Source organism: Anas acuta, chromosome 23 (genome assembly GCF_963932015.1).
Source record: "Anas acuta chromosome 23, bAnaAcu1.1, whole genome shotgun sequence".
Lineage (NCBI taxonomy): Eukaryota > Metazoa > Chordata > Aves > Anseriformes > Anatidae > Anas > Anas acuta.
In genome coordinates this window covers 1,570,450-1,593,165 of record NC_089001.1, presented here as the reverse complement: position 1 = coordinate 1,593,165, position 22,716 = coordinate 1,570,450, and the positions used below count along the sequence as shown (strand labels likewise).

Sequence of the window (22,716 nt, the reverse complement as noted above, 5' to 3'; positions counted from 1 at the left end):
ACGTACCTCAATTGGCAGTACTAAGGATTTCAGAAAGGATAAAGATGACAAAGTACAAGTATCATATGGTTTCCTTAATTGCCAGGTGCGAGACTGGCAGAAAAGGAACATTTCATTGACTGTGGTTACCTCAAGAGGAAGAAAGCATCCCAGCAGCGAGCATGAGCTGCAACTGCACTCCCAGACTGAAGTCATAGGAAAGTGAGTTTACAATGCCAGAGTAGTTAAATTCTACTTTGTTCCCCTGAATCTTGTAGTGTGGCAAAAGACACAGTTTCTTGACAACTTTTTCCACGGGCATTAATTTTACAAGGAAGCAATAAAACTCAGCTGCTTCTACCCCCAACCAGCACCGACAATGCAAGTAACACCAGTACGATGTAGAGCAAAGAGTTCAAAGCAGCATTCTTGTGTATCCAGCTGCAAAGACGAAAATAACATCTGCTCCACACTGGCTTGAAAGACGGACTTCATGAACACTAAGGCAGCTGAGAGTACCTACGTGCACCCACAGTCTAGTGATAGCTAAATCCACACAATGTTGCATACATATCAAAACATGTAAAACACTAAAGACATGTACAAAATACACCAAACAAGCAGCTTGTAGGGATGCTATGTGAATGGGAGGGTTAAAAAAAAAAAAAAAAAAAAAAGCTTTTATGCCCAAACAACATGAATCCACAGCTTGCATTCCACTGCCCTACAACCTTCCTTTTTACCCAGTTCCTGTTCACACTATTTGCTAACGTAATTGAATCCTTCAAGCGTCTTTATATTTCACTCTGGTTTGGGGACAATGCTGTTGAAATGTGTTTACCATCCATCTTTCTTAACGTGCTTAATCTAAATAGAAGACTCAAATCCAAGATCACGCGTTTGATGGATAGCTCACCTTTTTCCAACATTATATCACAAATGCATCCTATTATAGCTCTCAGAAACCTTACAGAAAGCCTGCATTCACGGTGATTTTAGCTTCTCCCACCAAGGTAGCTATCATATATACTTATTACAGCATATTATGTTTAAAAATAGGTAAGGTAAGGTTAAAGGAGCTGCCATGTATAGGACAGGGATATGTGAACAAACTTCACAGACCCCCACACAAGAATTTCAGGTTGCAGAACTAAAGCATTGCTTCCCCAGGTCACCCAGTAGCTTCCATTATAGTGAAGAACATCATCAAGGTATGCTGGGCTGGCTTATCCAGTTAAAAATAAATGAAGTAAAATGCATTCTCTGTTTCCCAAATCAGGTAAATATAACTGTACCTGCCACATCCACCTCGTAGCAAAATACAACGTACTCCATAAAGTCCCAAGCAATTCCTAGCGAAACCTTAAGTTAATAAAGATAATAACATTGCTTTATGGCATTTAGATGCAGACCTGAGATAGAAAAAAATGCATTACATTTGAACAACAACAAAAAATTAATTACTAATGCCACACAGTGCCAAGAAATCCAATTTTACGTGGTTAATATAATTTTGTATTAGGAGAGTGACTTGGATATTCTTGATAAAAAGCAAGTATTTTCCTAGATCAGGGAGGCTCAAAGTAGCGTAGCATGTATTGCTAAAAAACGTGATCCTTCATTTCTCAGTTTGTAGTGTTACACAGCTCCACATGTACCCAGCTTTCAAAAAAAAGCGTGTTACTTTGCATGCAAATAAAGCAAAGAAAAATGCCTGCTACTCAGAAAACAATGATGTACTCTTCTGTAATAAACAGCTGGTGGTACTTCATGTACAAGGGACTTCCCGCATAACTACCAGTTTACATTGCTGGTTAATACTAACCACAGCCCTTGCAGCCTGGCCGGTACCACCCTATCTTGCGTAAGGATGGACACGAGGCTGAAATGTTCAATAATGGGAAGATTTGCTGCTGCTACAAATTTCAGTTTCTCCCACTTACACGTGTCTCCGTTTCTCTCTCTGTAAACCAGGGCTCTGCACCCCCGTGGAGCCGGGGGGGAGGTTTTGCAGTGGCTATTTTAATGGACTCTCACCAATCATTTATTACATGCTGCTTTCCATCTGTGAGCTTCAAAGTTCACAAGATAATAATATGATGCATTTTCTAGCATTTTACCAGGAATGGGCAGCTGTGCCAAGTAAGTGTCTACCCATCATACTTAACATATTTGGCAGCAGAGCAGCTGTTGAATCTTGGCCTAACAACGGGTGCAGGACATCTGCTAGCATCCCCGAGACTTGAACGAAGCACCTTGGATTATTTGAGACTTGCTGGAATCTTCCCGGAAAAGTTGATTATGACATATAAGTGGCACACGGGTTTTATTAGGCAAATATCCAAACCAAAGGTAGTGCTGCACTGCTTGCTTGCTTTTCTTTAAGAAAAGCCAACAACCTGTAAGTGCGTACAGCCAAGTTAAGTCAGAGTGCTGTAGGCAATGGTGCTAGGAGAGCTACAAAGCACCAGAAGAGTACAAAGCAGGGCGAGGGCAGGGAAGGCCATGCAACGTGCTCATTAATCATGAAAACCAACCAAAATAAAAGCCAGGCCCAACAAGAAGGAGAGAGAAGTGCCTGAATTCTAGTCCCAGATCTCAGGGCAGGGCTGTGACCAGCTGCACCTCCTCGCTGCCCAACCATCACCATCCATGTCCATGTCCAAAAAGAGCACCTTAGTGCCACATAACTGGTCTTGCAGAGTACAAATGCAGATCGAGTATAAATAGTGGTGGATAATAGTGAAACATCTTCAAAGTGTACTGTACCAAGACTCCGCAGTTGCAGACCACTTCATTTATACCACACGGGGTAAGCGGAGGGCATGCAATTCACCCCGGGCCAAGCGTGTTTCTGCTGCAGAGCTCGAGAATTGAAACCTGCCTTCTGCACAGTGCTTGGAATGCACAGGAAGGCAGACAGTGAAGCTTCAGAGTGTTTGTCACTGGAGCAGCTACGTGCCTTTCCTACAAAAGGGAAAAAAAAAACATCTTTCCCCCCCATCCCTCTGAGCCATAATTAAAACTGTGTTCAGTATTGTCGGAGCACTGCAAGGTCTCCCAAGGAGCCCGCGCCTCTGGCGCATCCAAAGGCACCTCTTTACAAGGGTGAGCGATACGATACAGAGCTGTAAGGATCATTGCACTGGCAAGTATCAGAAACTGCCAGATAACCTTTCCGAGGGAAAGGAGAAATAAAGCAAAAGAGATGTGCAAGAATGAAATGAAAACATTTTTATTTCTGGGAGCAAATTATATATACCGGTCTCGTCTTTTATCCCTGTTAAAGCTCACCCTGGCTTCCACAGAACAGGGAAGAAACAAGGAAGAAAAAAAAATATCAGAGGTCAACACCCTACGTCAATTTTCCAGCTTCTCCCCAGTCAATGAAATAGTTAATTATAGTTTTTCTACTTGTTTAACTCAGATAGAAAAGTCAACCACTTCATTTAATAATTTAGTTGAAACATATCCACATAAGAACACACTAATTTCTCATTCAGTTTTCAAATTGAATCAATTTAATGGCTGCCAATAATACAGCAAAAGCAATGCAAAGAAACCCTAACAATTGACAGTAAACCAAAGTTAGTCGTTCTTTATAAATCGACTATTGTCTCAAAGCCTGAGAAAGAAATCAATGCACATCAATGTCTAGAAACTATTAACCTATCTGCACTAGACTGCAATAATTGAGCACAATTAGCCTTCCAACTTACGGAATTCATCAAAACGAACAAAATGCAGGAATTTTCCATCTAATTCTTGTTCATTTTTGGAAGCATGCTGCCTTTGCTGCAGCCTTGTGTCCCGCTGGTTCGTCACCACATTCCTATCCTTTACAGAGGAGTTGAGCAGAGCATGAACACACGGCTCGATGGGGACCGCTGAGCATCCCCCATGCACCATGCACTGGCTGCTGCTGCAGGCTCGGGCTTCAGAGGCACCCAGCAGCACACCACCGACATCGCCCCGCTCACCGCCCCACGTCCCCAGCACTCAACTGGGCCACAGTCCTTGGTCACCTGCCTGGCCAGACCACAGCAAAGCATTTTCTGGCCAGCAGCGGCTCAACCTCTGCACTTGCTGGACTTTGGAAAATATCCCAATTCAGCTTTCGGATGTCTTGAAAAACAGCCCCATTACTCACGTTGTAACAACATCCTTTTCAATCAAAAAGGCAATTAACATTGGAAATGATCTTGCCATGAAACCCGCTAAAATTGTTTTAGGCTGAGTACTCCATTACAAACCACAGAGCTTTTCTACCCCCTTTTTGGAAGAAATATTTTTACCTCCAATCCATTTGTTCTAGAAGTCAAACTGCAGTGGGTTCATACGTCATCTCCTGTCCCCTTCAACCAAGCAACCCCAATGCCAATTTAATTTTGCCCTGCCTTGCTGCTCCAGAGCTCTTTCACACTTCCTGGAGCCCAGGGATTAGCACACTGGCGTGGCTCTTGAACTGAAAAGTGAGGCAGAGAAGATAATTTGAAGATAACTGCCTGGTAGGTGCTCAATCCACAGGCACCACTGCGGTGACCTTTCGGCAGCTGTGCTCAGCCCATCGGCTCCCATCGCCTCTCTGGTGCCATGGGTTCAGCGGCTGCTGGTCACACCACCCTACCATTTACTGCAGATTTAAACCCACTTCTGGAAACGTTTTCCATTCAGAGGTCGTAACTGTGACTTTCATTTTGGGTTATATCCTTAAAAGGCAGTTATTACATCATTTTTAAAGCCCCATCACATTTTTGCACAAAAGCAGGGAAAGAATCCAGTTAAAAGTAAAAATCATCGCTTCCCAGTTCAGACTTTCATTCCTCACCCTCTATCTTCAATGGGAAAAGCTCAAGAAAATATTAAAAAATGGGCACAGCACAGAAGGGAGCATACCTCTGTGTTTTAATGCAGCTGAAGCCCCGTGTCCTCAGGTTATCTCCCAGGAGGTGGAAATCAGAGTTAAATTTACAGTTTCAAATCCTAATCTTTCAGAACACCAATAATGCTCCTGGTTCAAACAGACACAGGTTAGGAGTGAATGAACTAAAAGAGGAAAGATAAAGGGTACTTGTGATGCCAGTGCTCCTCTTCCCATAAATCTACTTCCTTTTATATTAAAGGAAGTCATTGATAGCAAATGGATTTTTCAATGTATCAGCCAAATGCAGAATTTCACTGAACTCGGTCATAAATTACCCACGAGGCAGAGGGCTGGCTGGGGAGGGAGGGAAAAGACGACAGTTACAAAACAGAAGCAGCTCTGCAAGAGACGAGAAGCAAAGATGCCCTACTTTCAAAGGATATTTTTCTGCTAACTTTGTCATTTCCCTCTTGTACGTGCACCTATGAAGGATACTCACAGGGGATGCACACTCCCACACAAGTGGAAGCTGCCACAGGAACGCATCAGTGGTGGAAGAAACATCAAAATCCACTGAAGAAAGCGTTACAGCACTATCATTTTACAAAACTGTCTTGTGAAGTCACTGTAGGCTGTAGTCTAAAACAAAAGTTAGCCAGCACACATTACAAATGGAACAAAGGAAAGGTACAAAAACTAGGAGACCTACTGCTATTTTCTTTTGAAGTCAAGTATTTCTTAAGGCTAAGAGCAAAACAAGATACTCTGATAACAATGTTTCCTTATAGCCTTTTTTCTCCTTTTTTTTTTTCTTTTTAAAGTCCATCTCCAGAGGGAAAACTTGTTTTTTATAACCAAACATATGTGAAAAGCAATAACAAAGCAAATAAAGAGATTTAAGTTGCAGGCAGGACCTTATGGTTTATGGAACGCAGAAATCTGTGCTTGCTCAACTCTTCCAGCGTCACCAATTGAAGAGGAAAATAATGCTTAAGCTCTTTAGTAGTAAGAGGACGGAGAAACTGCTTAAAAGAGAACGGGCACATGTTCCACAAATCAATCGAGCCCTACAAGTTACTCATAGAGAAAAAAACGGATTAAAAAAAAAAAAAGGCATCTAGGCAATGCTGTTCTTGTGAGCACCGCCCCAGCACATTGCTGCTAATGCCCACAAGAGGCTTTTTCCATCCAGACAAGTTCACCCTGCCCTCGCCCCAGGCTGGCCCGTTCTGAATTCCTCTCGTGTAGCCGCACATCGCTCCGCTATGTGCTGGCACCAGGGGCAAGCCAGGAACGCAGGCACTGCACATCCACGGCCACACAGCGTGCACAGAAAGAATTTGCAGCTGTCTGCAAAAATCTAGTGTACACATATCGATTATTAGTTGGTGGGGCCAGCAGCACTTGCTGAAGCTCAAGCTGCACGAAGATCTTATTAGTGCTATAAAGGATTGTATTAAAAATACATGAGGTATGCAGACAGCCACACTTGCTCTATGTGGCTTCACTGCTTTAAGCATCTGCAAATGAAGACAGCATTTGAGCAGCAGTAACTTTCTGTATGTCACTCCCTATTTTTATCATCTTTGCTTGCTACATGCTTGGTATGTAGGAAATGGTTGAGCTCAGAGGCAGTGTAATACAAGCACTTGCTCCAAACCCCACTTGAGCAGTCCAGCCAGCACACCCCGGTCCTTCTCAGCCCTCGCCTCAGGGGTCAGATCATCCTTGTACACACAGCTCCTTGGATGAGAACAAGAACTTCCCTTTGGAGACCCCTCCTTAGCTGCTAGCCATCATGATACACACCAAAATTGCCAGTAACACTGTCTTAACTACAGGCTCTGAAAAGGATCACAAAAGGGACTGTCGAACTGCTAGCACGGCTCTGTGCTCCTGACATCAGCAGATGAACTTGCTCCAGGAGTCACCAGAGGCAGCAGCACAGCCCAGCAGCAGCCAAAGTCATCTCTTGCTGGCTGCAGGATGAAAACGTTGGCAAAATACCTTCAAATGTACCTGCTAAGATCCCTCTCAAATCCTAAGGAAAGCAGATCACCAAAACCAAACCCCTGGACAAGGTGCTTCTTCTCCAAAAGGACGAAGTAAAAGCCTCTGTCCTGACAGCAGGGGGACCCAACCCAGCTCCCACGTTACCTTATGCCAAGAGCTTCTCACCTGCTGAGGAAAAGAGGAGCAGCTCTTGTCAAGGCATTACAGGGGCAAATTTCTCTCTGGAAAGCTTCCTGCATCAGCCTGGTCAGTGCAAACGAGCAAAGAGCATCACAAGTTGCCACATCCACCCATCCCAGGTACGCACGAGTTTTCTACTCCATCTCATTGCCCACGACACGTTATTCAGCTGGTATCTCCATGGCAGATAATCAAGCCTCTTCACTACCTTTCTTTATTAATCCTTCCTAATCCTCTTTCAAATTTTAGCTTCAGTTTTAATTAATGAGAATCTGTTTTTGTAAATGTGTAAGAAGCACCTTGTTGAAGCCTGTTATTGCACGAATTTGCTTTCCGCACGGTCCTGTGCTGCAGCAAAGCCACAATTAGTGCCTTGTCCTCACTCATACATGACCCATGGCAGAAAACAGATTCCAGAAGCTAAAAGGGTAAACGTTTGACACCACAAAAAGGTAGCGTGCCCATTCAGCTGTCAGCCCTGCTATTCAAATCACAAGTTAAGGGAAGCCATCTGCTCACCCTTTTGCTGTACTGTTGCCACCTTGGACACCCAACACTGCCACAAATGCGATGGGATAAATAAAGTTAGAGCGTTAACATGGTTTTATAGGAAAGTTTCTGCAAAGCAAGATCAGGAGGCAAAGTAATTGTGGCTGTATATGTACACACACAAGCTACCAGTGCAGTGTGCCACAACCCCATCACCCTTTTCTCTATTATGTTTTGTTACACCCACCAGGGCTTGAGGTTTTTCTTTGTTTTTGATGATCATTTTTAATACCGCCTCTCAACGCACATTTTCGTCCTTTGCCATCCTGTTGTGAGGTCACGATACGTTTGTGACAGTTACCATGGAAACAGACTGACGACACAAACACAAGATTAGGATTTCTCTGCAAAGCGGGAGGAGGAGATGGGTTGCGAGGGAGCAGGCTGTTACTCAAACAAATCTCTTCAGTAATAGCTATGGGAATAGAGAACATTACTGGCAAAGTAAATTGCTTTTTGTAAAAATGTTCTCTTTTTTTGAAGTTTGCCCCCATGTGAAAGTCTCTAAGTCAGAACCTTAACATTATTTTAATGTACTATTCTGTATTTAATAATCTTCTGCTTCAGACACTAGTCTGTTACCATGGGAATGACAGCCGCACAAATACAGGATTAAGGCTATCAAGCAGAAGGAGAAAAGAAATTATGAATAAACTAGTTATGTTCAATAATTAGCAACTATGTGAAAAAACCAAAATCATGAATTTAGATTGATGCATTTATCTCAGTGTTTGAATACAACGATGAGGGTGTTATTGCTCAAAAAAGGGATTCTAACACATTACACAAGTATTTTTTACTAAATGGCTCCTAGTTGGAATGATAATTTATTTTACTCCCATTCCCATTTTTCCCTCCTAATTAGCAGACCACTCCACACATCTGGTTTTGCATATGAAAGGCACGCAGAGCCTGCTGAGCCTCACCGTGCACGTCTGGAGCATCCTGGCTGAAAACAGCAACCTGTGCACGGGGTCTGTGGCTCCAGAACTGAAGAGGGCAGCACATCTGGGACAGCACCTCACAGCTTGTGCCCAGGCCAGTACCCACAACCACACAGGCTGGCTCGTTCAGTCCTTTACGGCATCACATACTCATCGCTGAAAGCCAGAATTGGTGTTACTTTCATGTGGAGGCCTGCACAACGGGACTTGTCTTCCCAGCTTAAACCATGATCCATAGTTCACTGCAGTAAATTAAAGCTTTTAACATTTCCTTTTTTAAAAATTGAAAATGCTTTCTGCTTTAATTGGAGTTAGCTACAGTACAGCCATATATCTGACCCTGAATGGCACCAGCTCCTCAGCTGCCAATAGTACTCAGGTCTTGCAAGACTGCCTCCTGCATGCACTCCAACTTATGATAGCACATCTGAAACAAAGAAAAGCCAACCCTGCGTTTTCCCCAGAGCCCTGCCTCTAGAACACAGCTGCTTAAATGACACCTCCAGGAATTAGACAAAATGCTGTTATTTAACTGGATTCTTAGACAAAAAGACTCTGAGCGCAGCCAACACCCAGTATAAGATGCTCATATTTTCCTGTAATACACCCTGGCATTAGTAAAAGAAGGAAACTGACCCCTGTGGTCAGAGAGCTGATCATGATTGTACCTGAATTAAAATGCAATACCCTCTCCAATAACGAACTGCACTGAAATTATGGATGTGTATCACTTAGAAGTATCAACCCTCAGAAGCGGGGCTGCAAATCAAATTCATTTACATAGGCAAGGTTTGTACAATCAGAAGTGAGGATGCTACAGAATGGTTTTGGAACTGCTACTTTATCCTAATTTATTTCTGGTGGGGAGGCTTCCACATCAACAGGCAAGAACTATGGATTCTCACAACCTCAAAACCTCAAAGTAGATGCTAAGTCTTCTCTAGCTCCAATGGGGAAGGCCAGGTTTTAGGTTTGTACCACAAAAGAGTTGCATTCTTCAAACAGGGTAAAGATCTGTCATTTACCAGTCTGCATTCTTTATTCACTTGAGATGCTTTCCTCTTTGCATATTTGTTGCTATTAAAATTCCCCTTCCAGCATATAATTCCCTCTACTAGCTTCTCTTGCTTATTAGATAAGACAAAAAAGTATTCTGAGAATCTGATCACAGATCTTACTTTCTCCAGGCACTCCTCTGAATTTAATTCTAGGTTAAGCATTATTTAAAAAGAAGAAAAAAAAACGAAAAAAAAAAACCTTCCTGCCTCTTACCTCATGGTCCCTTTCAACACTAAGCTGAAGAACACTCCCAAGCCAAGGAATCAAATTGCATTTAAAATTTACTCTTTGAAGAATAACAATCCTAAGCATACAATGGAAAAAAATCAGACCGAAAAATCACTACTTAGGAAAGACTAAATGGGTTTTCACAGCAGTGGTGAGAGAGGAAGTGTGAGTTCTCTCCTCAACCAAGTGAGAGAACCCCAGAGAAAGAAAAAAAGAAAAAAAAAAAAAAACACACATCGTAGATGCTTTAGAGAAAAAAAAGTCCACCTGCCACCTGAAGTTATCAGCACTTCCCAGGTGACAGAAAAGGCCACTGCCTATCCAAACAAGCCACCAAAAACACCAGCATCCAGAAGTTGAGTGTCTCTGACCAACACAAGGCTGGCCCCCATGCGTGCTGCAGGGACACCACAGCTCTCGCGTGTTTCCAGACTTACTAAGGAAGCATCGCTCAGCTGACAACTGGCTTACGGTTTCCAGTGTCCAGATTCAGCAGTTGTCCAATGCAGAACATTAACATTCAAGTTGTATCCACTTACCTAAAGAAAACAGAGAAAAAATAAAATTAGTACAAACATAGCGAGTTACATGCAAAAACCTAGAAAAGAAAAATGGTGCCTTTATGCTGTAGCATTAGAATACGGCGAATACAGACCCTAGCTCCAAGATAAATCTTAGAAAAATCACAAGTGCAAGATCTAATGCTGCCTATCACGCGAAGTTGCACAGCAGCAGATCTGCCCTGAGCTTCTGGACACGTTTAGGTGATGGCACGGGCACCACTCCAGTTGTGGCTCAGTCCAGAGCCCACTGCTGCTCAGGTCGCAGCAAGAGGAACTCTCTGCAACTGCTGCAAGTTATTGCTTTTGTGCAGGTGTATGACAACAGCCCTAAGTTAGCAGCCTTTTTTCCAGAAGAGGTTTCTCTGCTTCAGTAAAGCGGGAAACAGTGCACAGACAACTACCTAAAAGCCTTGACCAAGCTTTTGCAGCCAAGTTAGGCCCCTGAAGAAGAGGATAGGTTAATAAATACTGAAACAACCTTTGAGGCCTTTTTATTTATACCTACATACATATTAGCACAGGGATTTGATGAATAATACTTCTCAAATCACTCCTACGATGTTAACACTCTTGAGTATTAACTTTGCTGTGCCTGAAGGAAATGGGTCAATTTTAATTCTTCAAACAATTCTTACTGGCACAATAACTCATTTCTTCAAGCTACAGATAGCAAGTTGTGCTTTTGCATTAGGAATCCCATCACAATTCAAGCTCTGGGACGCGAAGCAGCGGGAAGGAAACAAGCAGAGGCTGCGCTGCCTCTCCAAGAAAGCCACCAGAGAAGCTCTTGATGCATTATCAGCTGACAGGAAAACCCAAACTCCAAACCAAAAATAAAGAAATTACAGCTACAGGAACACTTGAATAAGGATTCTGTGAAAAAAAAAGCAAAGACGTTTAAATACATGCCTTTGCCAACACATCTCTTAATTACACTCAGTCATCTCTAAAAGTACATTTCCACAACTGCTGACATGGAATCCCTTCTCTCCCAACAGGGACTGACAAATAGAAACAAACCCTTTGAAACTCCCTCAGAGCAAGAAATGGATATCCTCAGTCTCTAAAAATGTCTCAATACTTAATCCCCTGGAAAAGACCATTTAACCTTGCTCCAAGAGGAGAATTTTAGCAGGTATATTCTTTCTGCCAGCACCAACTGAAGACACAGCAAAGTGTCATACAGAGGAAAAATTCCCACTGGGTGGTCTGCAACCACAGCACAGCTCAATCTGTTGTACCACAGACACTTCTGTTCCTGCATCCCCCACGAAGCGATGCTGCATCAGGACAAGGCAGCCCCACACTCCATGCAGGAACATGCATGTGTGCAGCCTTCATACAAGGCAATATTAGGACACTATCAGTAAACTCCCATCACCTCCAACTTTCTTCCTTCTTCTGTTTCGGATACCCTAGCCATTAGCCTGTGTCCTCACTGCAATGCAGGTATCAGGAGCATTTTTGACTGGTCTAGATCTGTATTCTTCCTCGCCTCCTTTCCTAGTACAGAGAAAACCTCAGTTGAGGAGGTTCCTCAAGTCCCTCATTGGTATTCTTCCAGCAGAAAAAGTATTACCATTTTATCTGCTTCATGGTAGCCCTCTTCAAGATGTACCCCCCAGGCATTCTTGTTGCCTGGTCTACACATCAATGGAAAGGAGCTAAAGCAAAATCATCCTCACAGCATCAGAGTAAAAGCGTACTAAGAGGAAAACAGATCTCATCTCCAGATATACATAACCAACCAACCCCCAGCTGTCCTAAGAGCCAGGTAAAACAGGCACTCCCGCACGTCCAGAAGACGTGGTTGAAGAGCTAGCCTTAAGTCATTCTCTTTAGCAAAGCTCCAAGTCGCAGCAGGTCTTTAAGTGGTAGAGAAAGGCTCAGCAAGAGCTCTCGTGGACCCCCGGCAGAGCCCCAGAATCCCTGAGCACGAAGCTTCTCCTCTCAGCCTCTGCTCGTCTGCAGAAAGGGAAGGCTGAAAACACCTCCCAGGCACAGGGCTCTTTCTCCTTCCCACACACATCACCAAAACTTTCCCCAAGCTCAACAGAACTGACGAGTTGCACCGCCAGGCTGAGGCTAAAAATTACCCCCCCTGTCTGGGCACCAAGTCCTTCCTCCCACCAGGAATAGGATCTATTCCTGTGGATATATCAGATATCAAATGGGATATACCTGACCTTTGCTGATGATCTGCCTTTATCATGCCTGCATCACGTCACATCTTAAATTTGAGAGGCACCAGCACCCATCCTCTGGTGTCTGTCAGCGGGAGGCCGCGGCCGCAGGGTGTGCTCAGGCATCAGCCCAACACCGCAGTGACAGTGGGACATGAGCTTGGAGAGCTTTCTGGAAAGCCAGCCGGGGACAAACGAGGCTCCTCTGCTGCTGGCTGCCTTTGTGAGGAGATGAGCAGGAGGAGGGGAACGCTGAGTGCACCAAACCCCTGCCCGAAGCGGACCAGGCCCACGGCCAGGCCACCGGGTGTGCTCCTGTGGGTGGCATGGCATAAAACCATAAAACCCTGCGTGTCCCCGGCTCTAACGGCCCCTTCCACCTAAAGACATCTCTGCCGAGAGAGCCGTTGAAGATTTGTTGGCACAAATGGGCGTAAAATCACAACTGCTGGCTCCTGCGGGCGACACCCTGCCCGTGAGCCGGCATGGTGCACAGGCCATTACAACGCGCTCTCCCAGCCGTAATTACACATAGTAATTACATATTTAATTGTTACACATTAATATCACCTCAGCCTGTAATTACAGCGTGTTCATGCAAACCTAATCAAGGAAAACCAGCATATTTGCATAAAAGTTGTAATGAAAAGTATAATGATTTCACTAACAAGATGCGGATAAGAATGCATATCTGTGACAAACACTTTGTGTCAAGAAGAATAGAAAACGATTTTCTTTCCTGAAGATTATTTCAGGCCCATTTAACACAATCTGTACCACTCCATTGATGTGCAGTATCTTACACACATCAAGTCATATCTGGATAATGTTCCCGACTTCAAATAAAATTTCATTACTATATTTAGTTATAGAATGGTTAGAAATGGTTGCATTGTTAAATTTAATAAAAATTGGAATTTGTGAAGTATTAGACAAACCTCAGCACTGGTTTTTCTCCTTGCCATTCAAACATTGCAAGCGTTCTAACCAAGTCTCCTCACACTGCAGTTCGCATTACAGCCTAATTTTCACCCATAAAACAAGCAATTAAGAATAAGTACAACTGCTCTGGAGTTCCTGAGGCCAAAGATAAAAATAAATTGGCTTTTATAAATTCACATTTTGCAATGGTAAAACAAAAAGCAATGCTAATTATCAATAATTTGTCACCTCTAATTTAAGCAGACATACTGACGGGCATACATCTGGATTCTTCCAAGCCCTGAGATAAAAGACAGGTGTATGTGTGGAAAGCCACCTTCTACGTAATCCAAGCAAACTGCAGCAGAGCACCTGAACTTTAAGCAACTTGATCACCCATTGCTCAGAGATACCTCCACGGTTAGATTCCTGATGTGTCTTGTAATGGCTCCATGTGAAGCTTAAGGCCTTTAACACCCTTTATTTCAATGATCAATGGAAGAAAGTGACTTGCTAATAGTGAAGTCAGGACACCAGAATCCTACCCTAAGGTTAGCCACGGAACAGCAACTGCTTCAGCATAAACTGCTTTTACCTCATTGTCTCTTCACTTAAAAACAGTAAGAACCGCTCAAGTACTGGAATTTCCAGAGGTAATTGTTATGGAAATCATTTAGATCCATTCATGCAAGTAAATCCAGAAATAAGTATTCTTAGAAGAACTGCGAGTCCCTGCACCTTCTCAGTGCCTTGCAGAGAGGCAGAGCCCTACCTGTGCACGCAGGGAAGCAGCACCTGCTTGGTGCTCCCCGCTCGCGCTAGCGCACACAAGCACCAGCTCAAAGCCAAATGTGCTCACAGACCTCAAACGTGCTCCGAAAAAATAATATGCTCACCATTATGACTGTGGAAAACAGCACAAGAGTTCTCCTACACCACCATTTCTGAATTTGCCCCTATCCTCTCAGCTGCAGGTAAGCAAATAACATGACTGAAAATATAAAAGCAATAAATTGATGCTGGACGCTAAGCCTAATTTCTCATTTAGTTGTAACAAGGTGACTTACCCAACAGAACTGCTACAGGTGATTTACAGACTGCTTTTTGCCCAAAGAAGGAGTCAGCACTCCTTGCATTTAAAAGGTTGATTACATATTATTCCATATGGAAAGCATCTTCAGTTTCTCACTTCTTAAATGTTATTTCCCTTTCCAATTACGACCCCTGCACATCTTGTCTGCTCTTACATCGTCATTATCAAGAGCAGCTACTTAGAAGCCTGCATTATCAAGGTAAATAGAGAATTCCCTAGGAGCACAGATAAGAGGAAGGGGAAAGTTGCTTTCTTTGTATTCAGGTATGTCATTGCGAAACCTATATTGTTCAGGCAACAGCTGTACATAACATCTGGAGAACTTCAGTGTCACAAACCGCTCGCTTATAGAACTAAGAGGAAACATGCCAATGTCTTTAATGCTGTTTCTGTGAGTTCAATAGGCTTTATTTGTCTCCTTGACAACATGCAGTATGACTCAGTTTTCTTAGCAATTAAGAATTTCATTTTGAGCAAGAGGTCAAGGAAGAAAAAGGCGGTACAATTGCTGCCACTCGGAGGACGAGTTGGCAGCCACCTCTAAAGCTCGGCCAGGCTGCACTTCCAACAGACCAACTTGCCAGGCACAGAGCTTGCTGCATAACTGGCTCTGCTTTACTTACCTAAGAAGATGAGTAAAGCCACAGCTAAATTTCAGACAATCTGTAGGAGTACATCTCTCGCAATGAATTTCAGTTCAATGTTATCTATGGCTCCACCTGCCATTCTGTTTAAATACCGTAGCTCAGTCATCTTATAAAAACCAAGTCAAACAATTAACATACAACATACCCACAGTGTGACATAGCTTAAAAGCTCTCTCAGTTATTGAAAAGCTGTAAGTAATATCATAGAAGGAAAAAATCCTTTCAAATGTCTGCATCTCTGGTCAATTTTCTGCCAATTTTCTCATTAATCCTCAAGGAACAATGAAGTAAGAAACAATAGAAAGCATTCCTGCTTTAGCCTATCAACATAATTAAACCTTGCTATGAGAAACGGGCTGTGAATATGGAATGATACAGTCAACCACCACCACAAAGCAGCACCATATCAACAGAAAGAAGAATCCCAAGCAAGCAACAAGTATTATCAGAGACGCATACTGAGCAGCAATTCCTGCATAGGAGCATAACGTGCCCTGGACTAGGATAGTTCATCGTCCTCAGGTCGCTATGGACAGCTTACAGGGTTGGACATGATGACCCAGAGCTCCTATCCAGACTTCTGTTCAGCTGCAATTATACCTCAATCTTCGAAGAACGAGCGCTTTACAACATCTACACACATCTTTGGTATTTTTTATTTTGTCCATTACCTATAATGAAACTGTGCATATAATGTAACCATTAGTTCATCAAGAGAGAATGTAAACATGACATACTAGTAATTAAACTACAGAAGAACCTGGCTAATTCACATTAATGATTAAGAGCCATTGCAGACTAGCAAATTTTACAAGCGAGTGAACATGCAATAAAAATCTTGCTCATTTATTTTGACAAGTGACACTTCTTATTAAAGGTACACTTCATGGACTCAAGTCCGCACGCAAAACTATCTTCCCAACATGGCACCTCATTTCATCAAGTCCCAGGCTTGGCAAAACATCTAGCCACGTGCAGAACTTGAACCACACCTGTCTGGAAACCGCTGCAGAAATGCACTGAGAAGGGGGGCTTGTTTGCTGAAGGCTGCCTGCAAGTTACCGCACGCAGAAATTGTGTGTGTGTTTTTTTTTTTTTCCATCCGTGTACCCTGAGGAGGTGACCATGCTGATCGAAGCTGCCACGCAGCACACCTGGGCTTGAAGGACACATCTCGGAGCCGCACCACGAGCGGTGCCAGCTCAGCCCTTGCCAGGCTGGCGAGGAGCAGCAGGCAGCGGCGCTGCTCCCGTGCCGCAGAGCGCAGCCGGTGCAGGCACAAGGCCTGGGGCCACCCAGCGTTTTATTTTGACTCCACCTGGGAAACACATTTTGCACTCCAGGTGCTCACTAATTGCAATGGCTGCTGCAAAGAAAGGGATAATTGATCCAATTTGTTTTGTTTACCGTTTCCTACTAGAAAGACGACCACGTTTCTGCAGCGTATAATCAATTTCAGAACATTTAATTTTTCATCTGACATGTCCCTGCTGCTCTTCTTTTCTTGTCCATTTGCCTTATTAGGGTCAAAAACAGACTCAGCAATATGTGAAAAATTCTTCCCCATTCCCTGGGGAACAAGGCTCAAGACTGAAACATGAGAATTTCATTGGAGCAGCCCAATCCTCGATTGATTAAATATCCCAGAATTAAAGATACATTTTTTTCAAGACACTTTTCTTAAAGATATGTTTCTTAGGTCTGAATTATTTACATGGAAATGGTTAATCCTGATGACCAATGCTGCTTGCTTCTTGGCTAGCTGACGTTCCAGCAGTATCTGACTACCTGTTTCAACACAATTCCAGAGTCACAGCCAGAAATACGTGGCCTTCAAAGGCATCTTCACTGCTTGGGAAACAAGTTCTGCAGCCCACAGAAGGTTTGCAAGGTCACCAGCAAGGAACGCTCAAGGCTTGGGCTATCCATTCTGATGAAATAACAGTCAGTAATTAGTTTTATTTTTTATTTATGTACTTGCAGAAAAGTCTTCAGAGCTTTTCCCGCTGCCAGTGGAAGTTCCCTTCATTTGGATTCTCAGGACAACTTCAGAGAGCCTGTGTAGGAAGTGATAATCTAACTAGTTCAGTCATTTATGACTCAGCTACAGTCTGCTGTGATTTTGCGTGTCAGGATGCTCCTACTCAGTCACAACAAGCATGGAGCCAGTAGCCAAGAAATTCATCCATCATAATGGCAACACATGAGGGGAGGAGGGGGCAGACAAATTGTGAAAGTTGACATATAAACATCTTGAAAAGCAAAGCCCACACCCCTGTAGTTTTTATTTTGTGTTTTAGGAGTAACTTTCCAGTTTCGAGAAACAAGTCTGCTGCCCCAGCCCATACCTGAGTACACGTACTCTGCCGTGTATTTTCACACACTTCTTTGGGAAAACAAACAAACAAGAAGCTGTGCTTCCATTCCTGTGAGCGTTCACACAAGTCTTCTCCTAAACATTAACAGTTTCAAAAAACCAACTCTGTTTCCACTGAAAAAACACAACTCGTTCTACGCTACTGCCTGAACAAATTGTACAGCTTTCCATCAAGCACTGTCATAAAAAAGTACTTGACAACTTCAGAGATCATTTAAAAAGAAATACGTTACAGGAGCTCTGCCAACCACAACAAGGTCCTGTGCCTCAAAAGATCAAATCTGAAAGAAAGAGTACTTAAACATTTTTACACAAAACATTTGAAGTCAAAAGTTCAAAAATTAATATTTTTACATGTCTGCTCACAGGCAGATGCCCCGAGGTTATTCTCTCAGCCCCTCTATCTACAGCTATCTTCTTGTAACACTTCATTTTCCTTGCAGTATATATCCAGGCAATTAACTTCAAAATTTTGCTACAGGCATTAGGTGCTTTGAAAATAAACAAAAATGTTTTCAGAAACAGACATGACTAAACTAGGTAAGGATAAGGTTCACAAACATGCTTCAAGGTAAATATCTTTGCTACGCTACAAATTAAATGTCTCGATGCCTTGGGGCCAGCACACACTCCAGAAAACAACCCGCCCTGAGCTGTGTATTATCCTACTTACTATGCATGTAGCTTCCTACTCGCTCTGTCTTTATGTAAGTACGGAACAACATGCTTACATCTGATGTATAAAATATGCATGACCTTTTATTTAACTTTGGAAACATCTAGGATTAGGTGCAGAGAATGCAGAAAATGCAAAGGTACACAAGCCTCGAGCTACGCTAAGGAACCGGGTTTGTTATTCTACCAGCAGCGAGTGCAGACAGACGGGCAGTGCAGACACCAGCACTGTGCTCCGAGGGGGAAAACAAAAATCCCTCCCAAAGCCACAGGAAGCGCTGCATTGCCAAATGGGCCTCAAAGCAAGTTTCTGGAAGAGGTATTCCAATGCTGCAGTGACTTTTTAAGATAAAGTCAGCAAGCATCCACTGTGAGGTGAGGTTAGCACAGCTGCCAGCACTACCCGTGTGTTTTGACCAATTCATGGCATGCCTGCTGAGCCAGCACCAGCGGTACCAGGGCAGCCTGCTTACACCAAATGCCACGGGGGAGCTTTGGGATGCAGTCCTTCAGATTTCACACCAGACTGTTCATCTACTGACAAACTCTCTACAGAAGGTTTAGTGCTACTACAGCTTTCGTAGTCGGGAGTTCACCCCTTGCTGTACAGCCCAAACTGCAACGAAGACTAACACTTAGCAAGAGCAGTCCTAATAAGTTTCCAGTGTCTGTTTTTCAAGGTGACAGCTTCACAAAGATTAAGCTTGCCAGTATTAACTACTGTAGCTTTGGCTTAGTGGTTTCCACCTACTTCAGGTTGATGCCCTTTCACATCACAAATCCCAGGCACCTCATGAACCTTTGGCACCTTATGTTTATATTGTACATCACAACACCTTGTGAAATATTCCAAATTTCTTTTGAAGAGGTTAAATGAAATTAGAAGTAGACATCAAGAAGACTTGAGCTTGAGATCTGCTAGTTGAGAAAAGAAGAAAGACTAACCTTTATTGGCAATTTAAGAATACTAGTAATTGAAAAAAAACACACCTCACTTTCAGTCTAATCCAAAAGAAATAAAGATGTGCTTATTTTATATTATTTTATATTTTTTGTTGATCTGTCTACAAGAAAGCAGTATTTTCAATAATAAGCCTGCAGTTAAGATCAATAGCAAATGTTATTTTTTCAAACACTTCTCACAAGCCCTTCTTTTGTAGAAGATTAATTGGAAACGTTGAAGGTACACATTTTAAGAAGGGTTAACTGTGCACGTTACTCTTATATGATTTATTCTGCCAAGCGTGAAAAGCAAGCAATGGAAGAAGGTTGCCAGGTGTTGGTGGCACCGGTTCCACAGCAGTGACAGCCAGGGCTTAGAAGTTTTGTCTCGCTCCAGGCTTTCTATGAATTGCAAATCTTCAGGTTGCCACAGAAACTCTATGCACTGACACACAGCCATCAGGAAGCATCACGGTCATCTTTTCCATCTTGTTTGCTTTGCATCAGAGCACTTTAAACTCCCTGTGGCATTGGTGCTCCACAGAATGATTCCCTCTACGCAGTTATTCTTGTGCAGTGTCCAAGCCGCAGTGATTAATCATTCCTGCTTCCTCGGCTGACATATCGAGGTGGGGAAACGACATCCTAAATGAGCAGAGCTGATTACCTGGGAAAGCAATTCTTCAAGATAGCACAGCTAACTAATAGCTCCATCTGCTACAAAAACACATTCCTAAGCCCCAGAAGTAGTGTCAGGATACAGCTAACAATTTTGTTACATCTGCCAAATTTTAAATTGTTTGTCACAAGTTGCCTCAAATATGTGGGGATCACTTTACAGTTTCTCTCGATATTGCTTTGGAAGGCAAGGAAGCTCAATCAGAAGGTCTGCAAAGACTTGTGACAGTGGAGTTGAAGGGCAGATCTGGATTGAAAAAAAACAACCCCAACATTACGTATTTCAGTTTTTGCCAGAACAGTCCTTTTCCTTCTTGTCTCACACGTCCCCATTTCTAAGCAGATTTAGCAAACTTCTGTCCCCACTGAGACAACAGGAGGACTTCAATCACGGGATGAAGGATGGAAGTTTACCAAGGCATTAGCATACACAACTCAAATACCACCCACCCGTTCCTCAAAGGAAAAAGAAAAACAGAGCTGCAAATACCCCTAAAGGAAATCAGTTTTAATCAGTAAAGGAATCAGTATATAATCAAATGAGTTAAGAAACAACCCAAGAATGAAGTTACAGCTAAACGCAGGTTAGCTGCAGAAGCGCCAGCTACCAGGAGTGACAGCCCAGCAGATGTGAGGAGCTCACGCATCATCACCAATTTAATGCCCATCTTGTGTGAAAATCCTGTTATGGTTTCCATTGGTCGAGATGATGTAGTGACTACAGGAAATAAAGGCAGAATTTGCTTTTATCAGTGCCATTAGCGGCACTGACTTCATTCATTACGGTGCTTGGACACTGCGGACTGAATATAATCACTTATAAACGGCTGAAGCATTTCTAGCTCGTGTTACACTGCCTCACAAACTTTCCTCGCAGATCATTCACAAGGTGACAGAACAACATTTCTTCAAGAATGATTAGAGAAGCCACAGACACGTTTTGCAAAACACACGCATCACTGAGAACAGATGAATTACAACAGTCCAAAATAAAACCTGAAGATGCCACCATGGTAGAAGATGCTCCATGCAGCAAACAGAGTGTAGCACACAGAAAAAGCCTTGTGGTACCTGGTCCGTACAAGAACCTTAGAACTTACTCTGAGTTCAAATAAAGCCAGAACTTAAAAAGATGCAAATATCCCCATTTTGGCACAAAAAAAAAAAAAAATATATATATTTACTTTTTTTTTTTGTCACCTATGTGTTTGCTTTAGTCATTATGAGAACATTGGTGAGAAACCATTGAAAAATTACAGTATCAGCAGATCTATCAGACCTAAAAGCAAAGCAACAATCTGGTCCTTAAAACATAGGCTTAGAGGATTCATTTGGATAACATGTTCACCTAGCATTAGGCGTGCATTGGGTAGAAGAGGCAAGTTATATATAACATTAATGCTGCAGTAAAGCTGTTTATACTCACACACTGTCTCACCAACTCACATCACTGCCAACAAACCTATCAAAACACTAAGATATTTTAATACTTCAAATTGCTTTGCTTTCCTTTCCTATACCCTTATGTCCTCAACTCTCTTCACCATCTTCACCAATGCATCAAATTTCCTGATCACCATGGCACGTTTTTGCCGTCACATGATGGCAAAAGCAAGGAGCTCTAAATTAGGATTGTTCAATTGATTTGCTGGCTTTGATCTATTTATTGCATTTGCAAAATAAGTAAATTACCATGGTATGCAGCTGAATGATAGAAGCTCAATCCCGTAAGAAATTAGCCCATTAAATGGAGAACCACAAGGCCACAATCTTGTATCTGCTTGGACGTGCACTTCCAACCTGATTTAATAACCCCTCTGTGTAAGTCACTCACATTCACCCAGGAACAGAATGTTTATATGCTTCTGTAATTAATACAAGAGAACTGCATGCACAAAAGCATTTTCCTAAAAATTACTTTTGCTTCTATCTAAACAAATCTCTCCTGTTCCCCTCTATTGTGGAAGTAGGGAGAAAAAATGCCTCAGGAATAGAGATTTGATAATTTCATTCAAAAGTCACCATTCATGTGCAGTGTGGTTGACAGCTAATTAAGTTCTCCCAAGGTAAAGTAAATGTAATGCTTTAAAGTTGCTTCCTTGTTTTAAAAATCCTGACAGATATTATACTTAGATGTTATTAATCAGGGAAAACAATTAAATACAGTGTTTGGAATTTACTTAAGCTAGAATCCAAGAACCTTCTGCTTCTTCTAAGTAGGTCACTAATCAGGTTTTGGTTTAATTTTGCTCAATTCTATTTCTTGGCACTGACAACTATCACCCTGGACACAAGTACTTACTCTGCAACTTTGGTGATTAGACAAACTCCATTTTGTTTTGTTAGGATAAAAGATGGTGAAAAGCTAGCAAACAAGACAAAAATGTTGGGCTACGACACGGGTTTCCTATTTTCACCTCCAGGTTTTTCCACACTGTACCATTTCCCTTAAGGCCAGTGCTAAGTAACGGCCTTTCACGTAAAGCCCCCCACACATTTAAAGGAGTTTTATGAGCCATGTTAAAAAAGAGGTTGAGAAAAAGCCACAGGTTTGGTGCTGTTACGGCAAACAATTATAAAACCTTCCTGCAAAATCACCACACAGAAAGGACACTTCCTCACACATTACGGTGGCTTCAAGACATATTTAGAGCTGTTTCCAGCAGACCGTAACATACATTGCAAAGCCAGGACAAAAGAAAAATCTGTTCCCTCGAGTTCATCCAAATCAACTTACCAACATAAAGCAATTCTGAGATTCATTTATTCCCTCATATTCCTATGATCAATGTTACTTCATGCTTAATACATAGCACAGCTA

General features: G+C 42.6%; 1 protein-coding gene across 11 annotated transcripts in view; it reads right to left on the bottom strand.

The window, feature by feature from the left end:
- Positions 1–22,716, bottom strand: part of CADM1 (cell adhesion molecule 1) — a 177,246-nt gene that overhangs the window by 119,471 nt on the left and 35,059 nt on the right. For 8 of the 11 annotated variants that reach the window (XM_068659529.1, XM_068659533.1, XM_068659535.1 and 5 more), the window contains exon 1: positions 3,699–3,903. The exons of 2 other annotated variants lie outside the window; for them this stretch is intronic. In XM_068659529.1, coding sequence (XP_068515630.1) covers positions 3,699–3,888 — 190 coding nt within the window. In that variant the 5' untranslated portion in view covers positions 3,889–3,903. Of the gene's footprint in view, positions 1–3,698; positions 3,904–10,287; positions 10,346–22,716 lie in introns of those variants that run through there. One more of the 11 variants, XM_068659536.1, reaches the window with a different exon arrangement.